General features: G+C 47.1%; 1 protein-coding gene across 4 annotated transcripts in view; it reads right to left on the bottom strand.

The window, feature by feature from the left end:
• ADCY9 (adenylate cyclase 9) overlaps nucleotides 1-16,899 on the bottom strand; it is a 101,483-nt gene that overhangs the window by 31,704 nt on the left and 52,880 nt on the right. For all 4 annotated transcript variants that reach the window (XM_043914186.1, XM_043914185.1, XM_043914183.1 and 1 more), the window contains exon 3: nucleotides 7,150-7,340. In XM_043914186.1, the coding sequence (XP_043770121.1) occupies nucleotides 7,150-7,340 (191 nt within the window). The remainder of the gene's footprint in view (nucleotides 1-7,149; nucleotides 7,341-16,899) is intronic.

The following is a 16,899-nucleotide window of genomic DNA, read 5'->3' on the forward strand; positions in this document are numbered from 1 at the left end:
GGGTGGGGGAGGGGGACAGGGAGACCTCTCTTCTGAGAATCAAGGAGGAAACATGAGGAAAGTCCTGCTTTGCCTGCTCAGTCTCAGCAAGCCTCCTAGGACCAGGAGAAGTGTCCCTTGCCTCCGAAATTCGAGACGCAGGTAGAATGTGGCAGACAGGACCACACATGCAGCTAGAGCACGCATGCCCCACGGGGCCTGTGCCGAGTCCCCACGAGCACCTGGGTAACACTGTGATCGGCCCACTCCCACCCGAGGGCACTGAGGCACAGGTGCAGACCCCAGCCACACGTGTGACGTCGCTGGGTGAGCAGGGGCCGCCTCCCATGTGGGGCAGAGGCTGCCCAGGCTGCAACCTGCCCCAGGAGGGCCAGGCACCCTCCCCAAGCTAGCAGGTCGGCACAGGCACGCACACTCCCAAACGGATGACTGCTGTTAACAAGATCCTAGAGAAAAGTAGAGGCCGAATATTAGAGGAAGACAGAAGCAGTAATTGTTACAGAAAATGAAAGGCATCCAGAAGCAGTAAGAACAGCAAGCGGACAGCCTGCAAATACTGGAGGCAAAGTAATGAACAAATGAAACACACATCTGTAAGAACCAGGCACAAAACCTCCGAGTCATGGAGTGCAGAACCCCGGAAACCTCCTCAGGTTTCTGAGCCCTAAACGACCACTGAGTTTAATAACCGAGGCTGATAAGCAAGAAGAGTGTCATTGTGCTGTGATAAAGTTCCACCAGAAAGTCAAAGTAAGAAAATAGTTGGTATTTGGGGAAATCCCCTACATGTGCAATACTCTACTAACCTGATGATGCCAATTAAATGAGCTGGACTAACCTTCCCATTTCAATTCATGTGTAGTGTAGTATATAACAATAATAACTATATTTATAACAAAACAATACAAACATAATATTTTATATGTGTATACTTAATGTTTTACTTTGAAACACTTTTAGACTTAAACAGAGTGGGAAAGACAATTCAGGGAGTCCCATACGAAAACCCCAGCTTCACTGAAAGTTAGTATCTTACATGAACCTTGGTCCAGTTATCAAAACTAAGAGCTTAACACTGGCACTGTACTATTAACCACACTGCAGATTTGGAAAAAAAAAAAAATACTGATTTGTCAAGATTCATTCCACTATTTGCAACAGATTTGCTTTCACTGCATATATTTTACTTTATTTTTTTATTCATTTTGGCCATGGCACGTGGCATGTGGGATCTTTGTTCCCCGACCACAGATCGAACCTGTGGCCCCAGCTGTGGAGTCCTAACCACTGGGCCACCAGACAAGTCCCTGATGCAGTTTTCATTCAGATGTTCTTTTCCTGTTCCAGGATCCCATGCGCACTTAATCTCCTCCAGTCTGGGACACTTTTTAAGAGTCCTGGTCCTTCAACTTGGATTTATCTAATGTTTCCTCAGAAGCTGATGGAAGTTCAGGGTTTGAGGGAAGAATCCCACAGAGGGGATGCCCTCTTCTCTGCACAACATGCGGTGGTGGGGGTACACAACACAGCTGGTTTCTTTCACTGTGATGCTAACCATCATTGAAGGTGGGCTCTGCCAGGTTTTCCATTGCCAAGTTTCTCTCCTTCCCTTTATTTGTTCACATATTGGCTGAGCTGCACAGCTTGGGCGATCTCAGTTCCCGGGGACTGAACCTGGGCCAGGGCAGTGAAAGTGCAGAGCCATCACCACTAGGTCACCAGGGAACTCCCTCAATATCCTTCCCTTTAAAATGAATAACTACCTGAGGGGAGATGCTTGGAGGCTATGCAAATGTCCTGTTTGTCCTTAAACTTTTATCCACTTCTGTTAGAACTCACCAATGGATCGTGCCTGAAGCAATTATTACTGTGATGCTCTAAAGCTGATTTTCTTTCTCTCATTCTTTTTATAATCTATTAGCTGGAGTTCTTCTACAAGGAAGAGCTATCAATTTATACTTGATGTGCTTCCTCCTAATTGAAGGAAACATGCACACGACTAAAACTATAGACGCAACTTGAAAAGTCCTTTTTAAAAAAAAACAAACAAACTTACTTTGCATCCACATTTGAGACACAGCATTCAGATTACTATTTACTTATTTGCACAGCAGCTTCATGGAGGTACAATTTACATTGTATCTACCCAACTCACCATCTAAAGTATATAGTCTTCAGTATAGTCACAGAATTGTGCAACCATCACCACCAATTAACTCAGACAACTATTTACAATAAATACTTAATGTCTAAACTGACGTAGGTTTGATCCCTGGGTCAGGAAGATCCGCTGGAGGAGGAAATGGCACCCACTCCAGTATTCTTGCCTGGAAAATCCCATATATCTATGGGATTTATGAGGAGCCTGGCGGGCTATAGCCCATGGGGTTGCAGAGTCAGAAATGACTGAGCACTCATGCACAAACTACACACACAGACAGAGAAAGAGAAAAGTCTATTACTTTTTCCATCTATTGATACAATGAAATAAAAGACCCTCACTTCCTCAAACTGGATTGAGCCTATTCATAATGATTTCACATATAAATAACAAGGAGATAAAAGAGGAGATTATTTTCTTAGAGTTATTCAAAAAGCCACAGCAACTGAAACAGCAGGGTGGTCCCAGGTGTGCGTGTGCAAGCTAAGTCGCTTCAGTCATGTCCGACTGTGCAACCCTATGGACTATAGCCTGCCAGGCTCCTCTGTCCATGGGATTCTCCAGGCAAGAATACTCGACTGGATTGCCATGCTCTCCTCCAGGGAATCTTCCTGACCCAGGGATTGAACCCACATCTCTTGCCTCTCCTGCGTGGGCAGACAGATTCTTTACCACAAGTCATATAAGTATAATATAACCCATATGAGCTGGAACAGGTCCTCTATGAATCACCCCTACATGGGCAAATCCACACCACTAGCCTCATTACCAACTGCAAACAGGGAGAAAGGCCCCGTGAGCACATGCCCTGGGTTCTGAATAAGGGACTGAGGCAAATGCACGAAGACCAGCCGAGCAGCTGCCTCCTGGGGAGGCCTTTCAGAGGCGACGTAAGATGCTCTCACAGCTCATGGGGCTCAGTGGGTGAGTGCCAGCGCTCTAGGGGACCCCTTTCCCACACTATGTGATGCCAGGACCTTCCTGAGCAGCATCACTCACAGCCAGTCACTCAAGAAGCCAAGGCCTGGGTGTGAAGGGTTCCCTCTGACCTAAAACCTCAGGGCCAAAGCCCTTGACCTCTGACACCACTATTGTTTCTTAGCAGGTCATCACCGTACTCAGACTATCTTATGAAATAACAGGTGGCAATTCTCCAGCTGTGAACTGGGTACAAGCGACAGAAGCAGAAAACAAGAGCTTTGCAGGCATTCACCTTGGCTCTGTTCAGTTCTGCCCAGGCTACCAGTGCAGCCCTCAGTCTAGCTCTGCAGAGTTACAGGTCTCTGTGCATTATTAAAAAGTTAAAAAAGCCGAAAGGAAGCTGTACTTATCTATTTCATGCCAGGCACCATGCTAGGCACTCAGGAGAAACTGAAGTTATGTAACACACGGGCCCTGCATGCAAAGAGCTCACAGAAAGGTGCATAAGAAATGAAAGCACATATTTCAGGTTGCGTGTGTTATAACCAAGCAGTACAGACTGACTGAGCTAGACTTCAGAGACAGGGAGGCAGCATTACGAGCTGGAGGAATCACAGGAAACTAAGGGGCAGGGCAACAGGAAGAGGGGAGTCTGTGGGGACAACGAAGCAAGCGCGTCACAGGCGAGAGGCGTGACAGGACCAGACGCTTGGATTCACTCCCCAAGAGTTTATGGAACCCCTTTCCTCTAAGTCCTTGGTTCTTTTTTGAAACTGCAGCTGAGTCACTCTAACACCGAGTTCCCCTGCTGAGTTTATGATCAATCTATCAAAAACCTTATTCCCTTTCCTGTGCCCTCTGACCTCAACGCTGGGCTAACTGAACACGCCTCGGCCAGCGTCAGGAGACTAAGATGGTATCGCCGACAGCATCATTAGCGCATTGAATTGTTGCTGTTGGCATTTTTCCAGGGTTAGATGAGCCACAGACCCCCAGCCATGGGTCACCAGGGACCCCAGGCCAGAGAATCATGAACCAGAGCCATCCTGACTCCTGAAACCACAATTAAGAAATGCCGCAACACGATGACTAACTCCAGCTTCACTAGTCTTCCCCCTTTAACTCAAAGACCAAGCGGGAGTGGGTCTGAGGCTCGTCTCCCACTGTATCGCTTGGCACCTGCAGATAAACCCTGACTCTGCTGCAGACTCAGGAGTCCTTGGGCTTGGTTATAGAACTCCTTCCACTAGTCAAGCAGGCCCCCAAAAGGTGCAGCTTGAAAGAAGAAATCTTTGGTGAAGAGGCCAGAGAACTCTGCATACCACTTCGCTCTCTGGAGACCTACCCATGCATGTTACCGTGCTAAAGCTCTGAGAAGGCCTAGAGCAAAGAGACATTTTCAGTGTCCCTTAACCCACACTGACTTGACTGCAGAACACTTTTTCCATACTTGACACCTAGGCCATCCTGAGAAACTACTGCTCAAGGGAACCTACTTGGGGAAACCCTCTCTATGACAGGCTCCCTCAGCTGGGCAGGGTTTCCCGTGCTGGGCAGGGGCCAGGGGGATATAGGGAGATAGAAATGCCCACGAGAGCCAACTCTTGATGGCCAGGGTGGCAGCAGCATCCAAGGGAAAGAAGACTGTGGACAGAGAGAGTCTGCAGATCCTGGGGAAGGACGGGGAGGAACTTGTCTGTGACCCAGCAAATTAGAAAGGCTCACGGTAGTGTGGATGACACAGGCGACAGGCCAGGGGCCCACGTGGGGCGCTGCCCACTCACAGCAGGAATCCTCCCGGAGACCCGGGCCAGGGAGTGCTCGTGCACTTGTGCCCTGTTCAGAGACTCCTACCGGAGGGGAGGCCTTGCCCGTCAGATTGTGATCTACGTGCTCCTTACAGCAGACCTCAGTGTTCTGCCTTTCGAGTCCAGGATGACAGTTCACAGCGACTCACTCAGGTCCCTGGAGCGTATGACTCTCAGTCGCATGCCCTGGCCCAGCCGACGCCCAGGAACCAGGGCCCAGAGCAGGGCTATGAGAAGGGACCCTGAGTGGCAAATCCTGGCATGGAGACCAGGCCTCCTGTCTCCTCTTGCTCCTTCCACTCCGTGAATCTAGGAACGCTACCTTCAGGGTGTCCTCATCTCAGGATGGGGATGTCCTGTTATCCTCCCAAAATTAATTTGAGAGTATACTTCATATGCTCTCATCGTCCCCTCCGGGAAGGGGCACAGAGATCCTTCAGGGATCACAAGATTATCTGGAAAACTTACACATGGCAATAGAGAATGCTAAATTGCTTTTGCCTAACCAGACCCAAAATACGTAAGTATATAAGTAGATTTATAGCTAGAATAAGAAATGTTGTCGGGAGGACAGAACAGCTTCGTAAGGCAACTGAGTGCAGAACTGCTGTTGCTGACGCTGCAGGCATGTGGCGCGGTGAGGTCCACAAGGGCCCTGCCCTCACAAACACACGCACGCACATCATCTCAAGTGGCACACAAATGCAATGAAGCGCTTACTTCTGGCTTGAGCTGTTTCTCTACTTGACTACAGTCCAGTTGGAAGCCTGAGGAAACACTCTCCTCCGGTAAGAAGGCCAGACTTGGAAGCCACGCCCTTGTTGCCTCCCTGCTCTTCCCGGCCTGGCCTGTGCTCGGTGCTGGCTCCGAGGGGGGTCCCTCTCTCTGACTCCCGTGAGACAGCAGCCCAGGCAAAGGAGCTGGCTCCAAGTGTGCAGGCACTGCAGGGCTCTCTGCCACACCCACCGTGGCACACCCGCCAGAGAGCGTGCGGGAGGAGGGGGCCAACACCCTCTCCTCAGCAGGGGTGACTGCACCTCTCCCCTCCCGCGAGGGGCCACGGGGCTAGGCCTGCAGACCGGGGCTGCCACCCCGGGAGGAGGGGGTGCTCCTGGCTTCCAGCAGGGGGAGGCCAGGGAGGCTGCTTAGCATCACACAGCACACAGGACGCCCCCGTCACAACGAGTTCTCCACCCAGAGTGTTGATGGTGTCGAGGCTGAGGAACCCTGCCCCGAGGAAACAAAGCACGTGATGAAAATGATGCGTGTGTGGTCCACAAACCTGAACACGGGAACCACACACGGCACCTGGAGGAGAGGCACCACAGAGTCCAACACAGCGAAATAAGCCGAAGGCTGCAGCCAAGTGTCACACCATGAAACACCAAGACCGCTAGCCTTCAACTGTTTTAATGGACAAGGACACGTGGGAACGTGCTGGGTCACAGCCACATCGGCAGGCCATCATCCTGACCACATGTCACAGTGTTATTCGAGAGCACAAAACAGTGAAGTGAAAAGGTTTTAACTGTCTCTTTAAAAAAAAAAAAAAAAGAAACGGCAAATATGTAAACTGTAAAAATAAACAAAAGGTATCAGTGCAGTGGGGGAACTACATCAACAGAGGAACGACTCACATTAGAGTGCTTTTGCAGGCTCGGGGCCCATTGTGTTAACTCCTTGGTGGTTTGTTAGGACAGGAATGGGTGCAGCCATGCAACCACCAGGCGATCTCTGTCCCACTGATGAACTTCTAGAATGTTCTTGGCGAGCCTGAGCTCCTCCAGTGAGGTATACAGCACGGGCTTTATCCATACCAACAAAACTTAAAATAATTATATAAAACACTGGATTTCAGGAGACGTATGAGTACTTGAGAAAGTGGTCTCTGAAATAAGATATGAACTAGGTCTCAAAGCAAGACGCTGAGAGAATCACCTTGACTATCATCACGTTTCGTGAGCTTTCAGAAATTCCCCCCAAGACATCATAGTTCATAGAGAAAGAAAATAGTAACTCAAGTTAGAAGCAAGTCTATGTGTAAAAAGAAAATGGTGGTGCATAAAATATCATAAAAGCAAAGATATTAAAAATGCAAAATGCTGCTAACCTTATACTAAATTTTAAAATGTTAAAAAAAAAAAAAAATGAAAGGGCATTCCAAGTCTCTGCCACAGACCTGAAGGCTGCTTATTATTTCACATGTTCTACTGCAGAATTAATATCATGTTTTAGAAGTAGGAAAAAAAAAAAACTAACCTTAAGGTTATCAAAGGTTTTGACAGTCTGCGCCAAGTCACTGACACTCCCTGGCGACGCTGTCCCCTGTCCCCTAGGGCCTGAGGACACCCGCGAGCCGTCAAGGACCTCAAAGCCAGAAAGCAAGGCCTCTGAACAGCTGCAGTGAGACTCCTTCGCTCTCTGACCCGCTATCAGGTATGTCTTCAAACCTATGGATAAAAATTACAGTCAGCACAGGTGACACCAGCAGTGGTCAAAGCACAGCTCCGTCCTGTTCTCTGCGCGGGGCACTCTCCTGCAAAGTTGAGAGTAAAGCGAAAATGAGAAAAGGTCATATTTTCACTACTGCACCCGTGAGCTTCCCAGAGACGCAGAGCCTCACGGAGAACACCCGCCTCTAGGACACACCATGTCTTCCAGCTGTGTCCTCTGAGTGGCGGCAGCTCATGTCACATTCTGGGGCTGAAATGGGGGTTAAAAGTCCCTCTTTGGAAGGGTCTCATGGCCTCTTTCTGCCAGTGGCAGAGCCCACTGATGGCGGACCCTCTACAATTCTGGGGTTTGTTTCTATCTGTAGAGACCGGTTGTTGATCTTCATATTGGCCACTCTAGACATGAGGGTCATTACAGACTGTGTTACCTACGTCAGGGACTGCCAACCACACTGAAGGGGGAGACCAGGATGTGCACCATCAGGGAACTCAGCCCTCCCTCGATTCACATTCATCAAGTTTCTATGGGATCCAGACATTCATGGCAAGAACATCAGCATGTGTCAAGCTGCCATCTATGTGAATTTTATTCTCTCACCAAATCCCCATTTAAAACAAATGAAAAAAGCTGGTTAAGTGGACACTTAGCCTACAACTTTACAATGCCCACAAAGGCTGCAGTAGCAGTATACACTCCCCGGGGAAGCCACTGTGACGGGTGGTGGGCCCTGCTCTGGGTGTGCAGGACTATCTGCTGGGAAGGTAACAAGGAACAGCTTTTCCAGATGGAACCCAAGGGCTTTCTGAAAAAGAAGCAAGCCTGACTGAAAGAAATCCATTGTTAGTCTTTACTGGAATTTGACCCAGACTGTGAATTTATGAAAGGGAGTGACAATGTGATTTATTCAATAAATATTTATTTTAGGCCTGGTGTATGCTGTACACAGAGAATAAAATCAGAACAAAGCAGGGTTTCCATCTTAAAGAGTTTAAGCTGCAGCAGAAAGCGGTAAAGAAAAGCCATCATGGAGAGACTCAATCAAGAGGTGGCCAGTGTCTACACTTCTGAATCCACAGTTTCTCGCAATCAACTCATATTTAATAAATACTCTAAAATTAATCAAATGACCCTGGGGCTAATTCCTCAATAATCCTTAATCATTTTATAGTTAAACCATCTCGTCACTTCATCTTTCTTTCTCTCCCACCCTCCTTGTAAAATACTGTATGGTGTACTTTTTTTTTCATGTATGTTTTTAAGTCAACTATTCTGAGAATCTGTCAAGGACACCGAGGACACCTAAAGACACCCAGGAGTGCAGCCAACTCAGAGGTGGGAATCCAAAGATTGAGATAAATAATTTTAGATACTGACTGACTCCAAGGAGAGTGTCAAATGCTCACTCTTAACCTGAGGTCCTGAACTTCCCTATATTTTTTCCAAAAAAAATATACATCCCAAATATGTATAGGATTAGTCACAGTCCTGACTGCGCATAAACTAAAGAGGGACGTTAACTAGAATATCTCTGCCTGGGGATGCAGGGCCCGGCGCCAGCTCCACAGCACGAGCTCTGATGCCTGCCGTGGAGGGGACACCCCTGAGGCTTGTTGCTGTTCTCGCTCTGAATTGTGGCTACTGAGCTGCCACTCACCAAGCAAACATGTATCATGAGCCTCTGTTTACGATGCACTGTGATCATGCTGGGGGGACAAGTGTGAACACAGTAGCCACGGCCCTCCCCATACAGGCGGCTCCTGCAGGGGGACCTCGGCAGCGGGTCCAGGCCCAGAAGGCACGGGACGGGGTGCACCTTGCAAAGACTCAGTGGTTCAGAGAGGCCTCCTGGGTGATGTCTCCTCCATGCTGAGGAAGACGATAAAGAGAGGCCAGTCCTGTGAGAGCTGCCAGGACCAGGGGCTGGGGCAACCGTGTCAGGCTGTGGGTGTCGACAGAAAAACTGGGGAAGTGGCCTCCAGAAAGGGAGTGTTTGGCGGGCAGAGGCGGGGATGGAGGTGAGTGTCGCGTGGCTGGAACAGAGGACATGTCGGGGAGAGGGGTGGTCACACAGGGGCTGGAGTCCATGTCCTGCACTGGGCAGGCCGACTCCAGGAACCTTCACACAGGGGCCATGGGGAGGAGGTGGAAGAAGCAGGCAGGAGGCTGAGGAAAAACCAGGGAGCCCTGGGAACACTGGCCACAAGCGGGTGCAGAGGGAGTCAGGGGACAAGGGAGGTGGGAGACCAACGGGCAGAAACCTGCTCCCCAAAGTGTGGGGCAGCGGGAAGGCTTCGTGGCAGGCAGGTGTGACGGGTGAGGGCGCGTGGCTTCCGAGGGCGGGGGAGCCTAGGGCTTCAGGCTCCATCCCTTCGATACATGTGACGGGGTGAGACTCTTCATGGCTCTGCGTCCCACTGAGAACAGGACTCACCCCATGGGGCTGACTCGAGGATTAAATGATTAGCACACGTGCAGCCTTCACAGCAGTGCCTGGCACACGGCAAAAAGCCAGTAACATTAGCTACTATTATCAACCAGTGTGTTTGGCCTGCTTATCGCTGGGACTCTTTTTTTTACGCTCCTTCTATGTACAAAAAAGCATTTGGAGGACTGTTAAATCAATAACTGCTCCGAATTTGCTCCTAACTTGAATTTTCCTCTGGGGAGCCCCTAGTGACCAACCTGTACTAGTAACACAGCAGTGCTAGTATTCCAAAGGACAGACAAACGGATGTGTGACCAAATCGGTGACCAAGTTAAGCAACGTTCAATTTATGCTTCAATATGAAAAGTTTAAGTTTAAAGTGTAGCCTTCTGCTGAAACCGGAGTGGCAAGTGTGACACAGCCAGGCCGGATGTGAACTATCCCAGGGAAGTTACTTGGGCTGGGTGACTGGGCTGCAACCCCTTTAAAGTCTCCAGTCAAGAGAGATCATAAGACATAAGGATTTAATGAGTAACCACGCAGAGAGAACCAGGGGTCCAAGTTCGTTAGGACGGCTCTCTTTGAGCAGAAGGGCAAAATAAGGCAGCTGAATTATTTATTTTCTTATGTACAGTGTAAACAGGAGAACAATTAATAAGATTTCTTATATTCTTTCCTGGTAATTGACTTTGAACCTCGCCAGCGTGGATGCCTTCCATTGGCTTAATTTCATAGCAGCTAGAGAAGGTACCCAGAACTTCCAACGGGCAGAAGTGCCACCTGTGGCTACATGTGCTCAAGAGGCTGACGTGGTCCACAATCTTAACTACAGCATCAATTCTTTGAGGAGAAAACCTAAGCCTTGCACACAACTCGTGTCTAGTTTTCGTGAGCTGAGTGTAATTTGAGTGAGTGCCAAAGTTCATTTTGGAAAAGAAAGACGATTCTGGCCTCTTTATTTCAGTCTTTTTCTGCAGGACTTTTGCTCTGGAGGGCGATATCCCAACCTGAGAACCAAGGACATGAGTGTCAACCTGAAACCCGAAAGAAAAGAGGAGACTAATCAGGAAGGAAAGAATGCCTGGAGGCATGACCTTGGGAGTTAGAGGCGTGACACAGCAGACGCCTGGGAGCTTAAAACAATAAATGTAAGGGGAGGCCATCGGTTTGGGCTAATTCAGAACCAAACAGTCTAAAAACTCACTTCACTTTGTAACAAATTTTCCTCCTAACTAGGTCTGTGATGACCAAGTAGCATGAGGATTATTTACACTAAAATGCAGTCAGTCAACACAGAAAATAAAGACTCAAAGTGTTCAACCTTAATCTACCAAATAACCAGGGCCTACAAAATTATAGATATTTCATAACTATCTATTGCTTCTGCTTAAGAAGAGCAAAAGTTTTGGTGGGGAAAAAAAAGTATTTTCCATCTTATTAACATCACAACATTGTGGATGGGCCCTCTCTACTCCTACATGAAACAATTAATTAATTGCAAGGAGGTGATTCATCCTGATTGTCCCAACACTTGACAGTAAATCACAAGTTCTCAAGATAGCAAATGGCTGTGGGTGAAACTAACGCTCTTCTAAAAAAGTGAAGTGATGGGCACTGTGCCTGTGTGGCTTGATCTTGACTACACCTTTAGCCCAACCCACAAACTCTTACAAGAACACACATGTGCACACACTTGCCCCACACCTGCTCCTGCGGCTGGCGCCCCCAGTGCCAGCCTCCGTTTTCTCGCAGGAATGGGTACATATCACGGCCAAAGGTGAGTGACCGGGCAGTCACCTGGTGACCACGTTCCTGTGAGCTGTCTTCTGAACTTTCCTACTTGGCAAGAGGACGTGCTACCCTGTTCAATGCTGGAAACCAACACAGGGAGAGGCCAGTGTAACCACCTTCAAAGACCCACTCCCTCCAACTCTAAGAAGCTCCTGAATTAGGGTTTAATACCACAGGTCTTCAAAAGCTACAAAATGAGTTCTTTGAAAGACAGCATTTGGCTGTTTATGGAAACAGTCTGCCAGGTACTAACCATCTCTCATTCATTGGCTCATTCTCACATTCACTTACCCAGCAAACAAAATATTTATTGAGTAACCTACTGAGGGCAGGGACCTGGGCTGAGTGTTGAAAGAAATGGATAATGATTTCATCTGCAACAGTGCAGATGAAAACCGTGACCTAAAATGGAAATACAAGTCACCTAATGATGACCCACCTTATGTGAGTCTTATGTGAGGATTAAAGGAGTCAGTGCTTCCCCTCAGGGCAGCTCCAGGAACACTCCAGAGGAACTCAGAGTAGACCGAGGAAGGGCATGCAGTAATGCTCACAAAGAGTTAAATGGGAGGATGGGAGGCTGGCGGTGAGGGTGAGGACAGTGACTACCGACAAGAAGAGAGAATCACGTGAAGTCAAATCTGTGCTGGCAGGTGGTTCACCAGTGACAAAAGGCATATTTACAGTGAGTTTTAGAAAACAAAAGGAAAGTGAAGGTCTATAGTAACTATGGAATACTACATATGACAGAATTAAACAATCAGAAGAGACTACAAAACAAGACAGCTAGAAGGAAAGGAGTCAGGAACTAAGACGAACTGACAACTAATGAACTGTTATTCACCTAAGGTGACCCTGAGTGACCATTAGACATAGGCGAGCATGTCGGGTCACGTCTGTGGCAGTTACAGGAGACACAGACTGTACTCTTCCCCCTGGAGACCTGAGAAATACTAGCTAATTTTAAGATTTTAACCTAATAGTTAAACTAATAGTTTAAAAATTAATGTTAAGAGTTTCAGATTTGCACACAGGACACAGACAATGGAAGATACGTTCTAGAAAATAGATAAATAGGAGATTTAATTTAAGATCTGGGAATAAGTGGCAGTTAAATAACTGAAAAGCAAAACCCTAAAAGGGGAATATATTGAAATGGAAATAAAGCTATAGGACACTAAGTGAAAGGAGTCAGACACAAAAGGCCACGTCTGACATAATCCCACTGATGGGAAGTGTCTGGAACAGGCAAATCCACAGAAAGTAGCCTCGTGGTGGCCAGAAGTTTGGGGGTTGAGGGATGGGGAGCGACTGTTAATGGGCCAGGGTTCCTTTTGGGGGAAATGATGAAAATATTCTAAAGTCAGATGGTGGTGACGGTTGCACAACTGAGAACACTCTAAAAACCACTAACCTGTATACTTTGGAAGTGTGAACTATACAGTATGTTAATTATACCTCAATAAGGCTGCTTCTTTTTTAAACAACAAAAACTACACAAACATTAAGATGCAACAGTCCTGAGATTTGAAGGAGAAATGAAAAAAAAAAAAAAGCCAGTAAGAAATACACTGCCCTTGGGAATTCAAGGTAAAGGAGTGGGCAGTAGCAGGTGAAAGAAAAATATTACAAAGAAAGGCTTGGAAGTAGATAACACAGTAGAGCTAGGATGGAAAAACATATAAATAAGAAATAAAGCTAAACAGCCTTGAAGAACTAAAAATTCAACATGGCAAAAGTTCAGAAGTCTGGGAGAGATTAAACAAAACACAACAGAAGTTTGACCTTCATGAGATATCTCCAAGAATCAGCAAATTTGCAACACTCCCTGCTACAGGCCAGTCCAGAAGAGCTGGGCTGACACCCAGGTTGTCTTCCTAGATCACCGATGCAACACCCCCCAGATGACAACTGCTCACTGCGCTGCAAGCAAGCCTGCCTGAGCAGCGGGACCACAGCCTCGCCACACCGTGGCAGACGGCGGGGCGCTGCCAGACCCCCAGCACTGCCGCTCCCCTCTCACCCATCAGGACCCTCATCTGCAGAGGCAGGGGAGCCACCACGAGACACTTCCCGGGAGCACCTAAAGCTGGGACGGAAGGCAACGCTGACAGCTTCACCCTGCCTCACCTGGAGACTTCACCTTATGCAAAAACAAAACCCCACACTTCTTCCCACTCCTGACTAGCCTTTCCTAGGAGCGACGGCACGGGGCCGTCACCACCTGTTCCTTCGTGGGAATGTTTATGCAGGCTTTGGCAGGCTCCCATATCACACTTTCAGCACAGTCACACGCCTGCTGCGAGTGTCCTCACTTTCCAAGTCAACCAGCTTTCAGGTCACATCAAAGTTTTCTCTCTCTCGATGAGTGTTTTGCATACCAGCTGGATTGTCGCCAGAAACAGTTTCCCAGATGGCATTTTCTTGCCAGAGGCAGACTTGCACAAGCCCAGAACTGGGAAACCCCAATCTCTATTTCCTGATCAGGAAGCAATATCGTCTTGGACATCTCCGTCTTCTCTAATTTCACTTCAGCACTAGAGGTGGTCTTCCTTTCTTAGATCTTTCTCAGCTGTGTTTGTGTGGTCTGTTCTTGACAACCTGAAAAGTGTTGCCGGGCAACAGAAGAGAGGTCAAGAGTGCACCCTCCACGGGGTGGGGGGTCACCGGCTGGGGGTTCCTTCTCCCATGCTAGCCTCCCACTGTAATTCCTGCCTCGGGAAAATCACAGCTATGCTGTAGACTCTCCCAGAGGCAAACTGAAACTGAAACCAAGGCAGGGAGTAGTGAGCGCCCACCTGTGAGAAGAGGTCAAGGGGCAATGCAGGGGGCACGTGGACACGCAGAGATGAGACTTACATAAAATTGTGGCCTGGAGCTGCAGGAAACAGCTTCTCATGCCCAAGGGTGGATGAATCTTGACAAGTCCCCTCGTCTAAGGGCAGAGAGTGGGGCTTTACTAAAGGAGAGGCAGACCCAAGCAGAAGGCCAGGGGCTCAGACTTCCCGGGGAGCGGGGGCAGACACTCTAACAAGCAGGTCCCTATGCTGCAGAGGTGCTGGCCCAAAACCTCACAGCTGAGTGCCTGGACAAGAGTAGGCATGAAGAGCAGCTGGCGTCACAGGAAAGAAAAATGTGTTATTCCCAACAACACCAGAAGATGGGCTTTCCAGGTGGCTCGGTAGTCAGGAATCCACCTGACAATGCCGGAGACATGGGTTCAGTCTCTGGGTTGGGAAGATCCTCCAGAGAAGGAAATGGCAACCCACTCCAGTTTCCCACCTGGGAAATCCCATGAACAGAGAGAGCCTGGTGGGCTATAGTCTGTGGGGTCACAATGAGTCGAACACGACTAACAGCTAAACCACTATGTTAAAAACACCGAATTACAGCTTGAGGAGCTAATGTAAACTGTGGTGACAACAGTTGACAATACCATATTACATAATTGAAATCTACTAAGTGACTAGAACTTAAATGTTCTCTCACACACAAACATAAAAGATAAATACATGAGATGATGAACGTGTTAATTAACTAGATGGGGAAATCCTTTCACAACATGTTCATATATCAAACCACAATTTATACTTTTAATATCTTACAATTTTATTTGTCAATTACACCTCAATAAAGCTGAAAAAAATTTAAGGAATGAAAAACCCACAGAAATGTACCAAAATATTCACAGAGCAACAGAACTATGGAAAACACTCTCCATGTTAGATTTTTTTCTTATTTACTTATGTTTTAAATAAGCATGAGGTTTTGAGTTTATGAGAAAATTTCTCAGACATAGAAACATGTAAGGAAAAGTAGGCTGAAGACTTGTGGAGTCCCTCCAGTCCAAGGAGCAAGGGTCGTCTGCAGCATCCAGGTTCCCTGCAGGCCTTCCCCACCCAACCCCTCCCCCGAAGAGCAGAGACCTGTCCTGAACTCACAATCAGGGGCTCCTCCGCACATATTTCTTTAGGTTTTCACTAAGTACATACATCATGCTAACAATACTCAGCGTTAATATATTTTTTTGCCTTCACCTAAATGATATTATTTTACAAGCATTCTAGAAGTTTTTTTTGTTGTTTTTTTTTGAGTGCAGCAATATGTTTGAGAGTCATCCATACTGATACATGTGATCCACATTCATTTATTTTCAAAACTATGAAATGTCCCACTGGATAAATACATCATTATTCAATAAAGAAAACCTCCAAATATTACATTAATTAACACCAATGATAAATCCTGTGTTCTGTTTAAAATAAGAGAGAAACATGATAAATCAATAAAGGCATACTGAACGCAAAAATGACACTGATTCAAAGAATGCGTCATAAATACACACTTAAAAAAGAAATGGAACTAGTTAAAAGAAAAAAAAATCAGGAGAGGAGCTCAAGGATGGAAGAAAAGTTGCCCCCCAAAAGTCAAAGAAATCCAGCTCAGCTAAGATGGCAGGCCAGGCACCACAAAACCATACTGAAGTAGAAAAAAAACAAACGAGAGAAATGAGAGGAACACAGAGCTCCTCAGACGGTGAGGTACGGAGGCTGAGAGGCGACAACTCCATTCCCCTGGTTCAGAGACCCCTTGGGACTGCTACAGAGTTAGGTCATGTGCCTTCTACTCTTCAGCCCCACACAGCTGGGCTGGGAGGAACAGGAGAAGGTTCTGGAAAACTGAAGAGGCTTTCAGGGGGTTGATGAGGTAATACAGGAAGAGCACTACTGGGGTGTGTAAAGCAGGTAGGCCGGCAGCCCAAGGGAACTGTCTCTGATGAAGGAAATGTCCTCCAGCCATTGGTTCAGCGGTCACAAGCCACCAAGCACTCAAAATGTGGCTGCACGAGTGAAAAACTCCATTTCTAATGTTCTCTCGTTATAAATTATAGATAGCTACATGTGGCTCACTGCCACCACACTGAACAGTGAAGATCTAGATCCTTCCTTGTTAGAGAACCAGAATGAACGGGCAACAGAAAACTCCTTATCTTTATTAACTAGAGAAGAGGTATACGAAAAAAAAAAAAAAAAAGGCTGGAGAAAAGAGGAGAACTAAATGTGAAACCAGTATGAACTTTTTTATAGATAACATTTAGTAGCAAAGACAACGGGCAAATTACCCTCCACACTGAGAGCAGCAATGGCAAACTGGAAAAGCAGAGTAGAAACAGACACTGTATAGAAACAGAAATTGAAAGCAAACAAAATGGTAGACAATCTTTAAGAATAAGGAAACAGGAGAGCTTGGAAATTTACTTCATGATTCCTAAAAGCAGTTTGTAAAATGAACACTGAGCTCGGTGATCTTTCACACTCATTAAAAGTAACACATGTAGT

The sequence above is a fragment of the Cervus elaphus genome, chromosome 10 (genome assembly GCF_910594005.1).
Source record: "Cervus elaphus chromosome 10, mCerEla1.1, whole genome shotgun sequence".
NCBI classification, from domain to species: domain Eukaryota; kingdom Metazoa; phylum Chordata; class Mammalia; order Artiodactyla; family Cervidae; genus Cervus; species Cervus elaphus.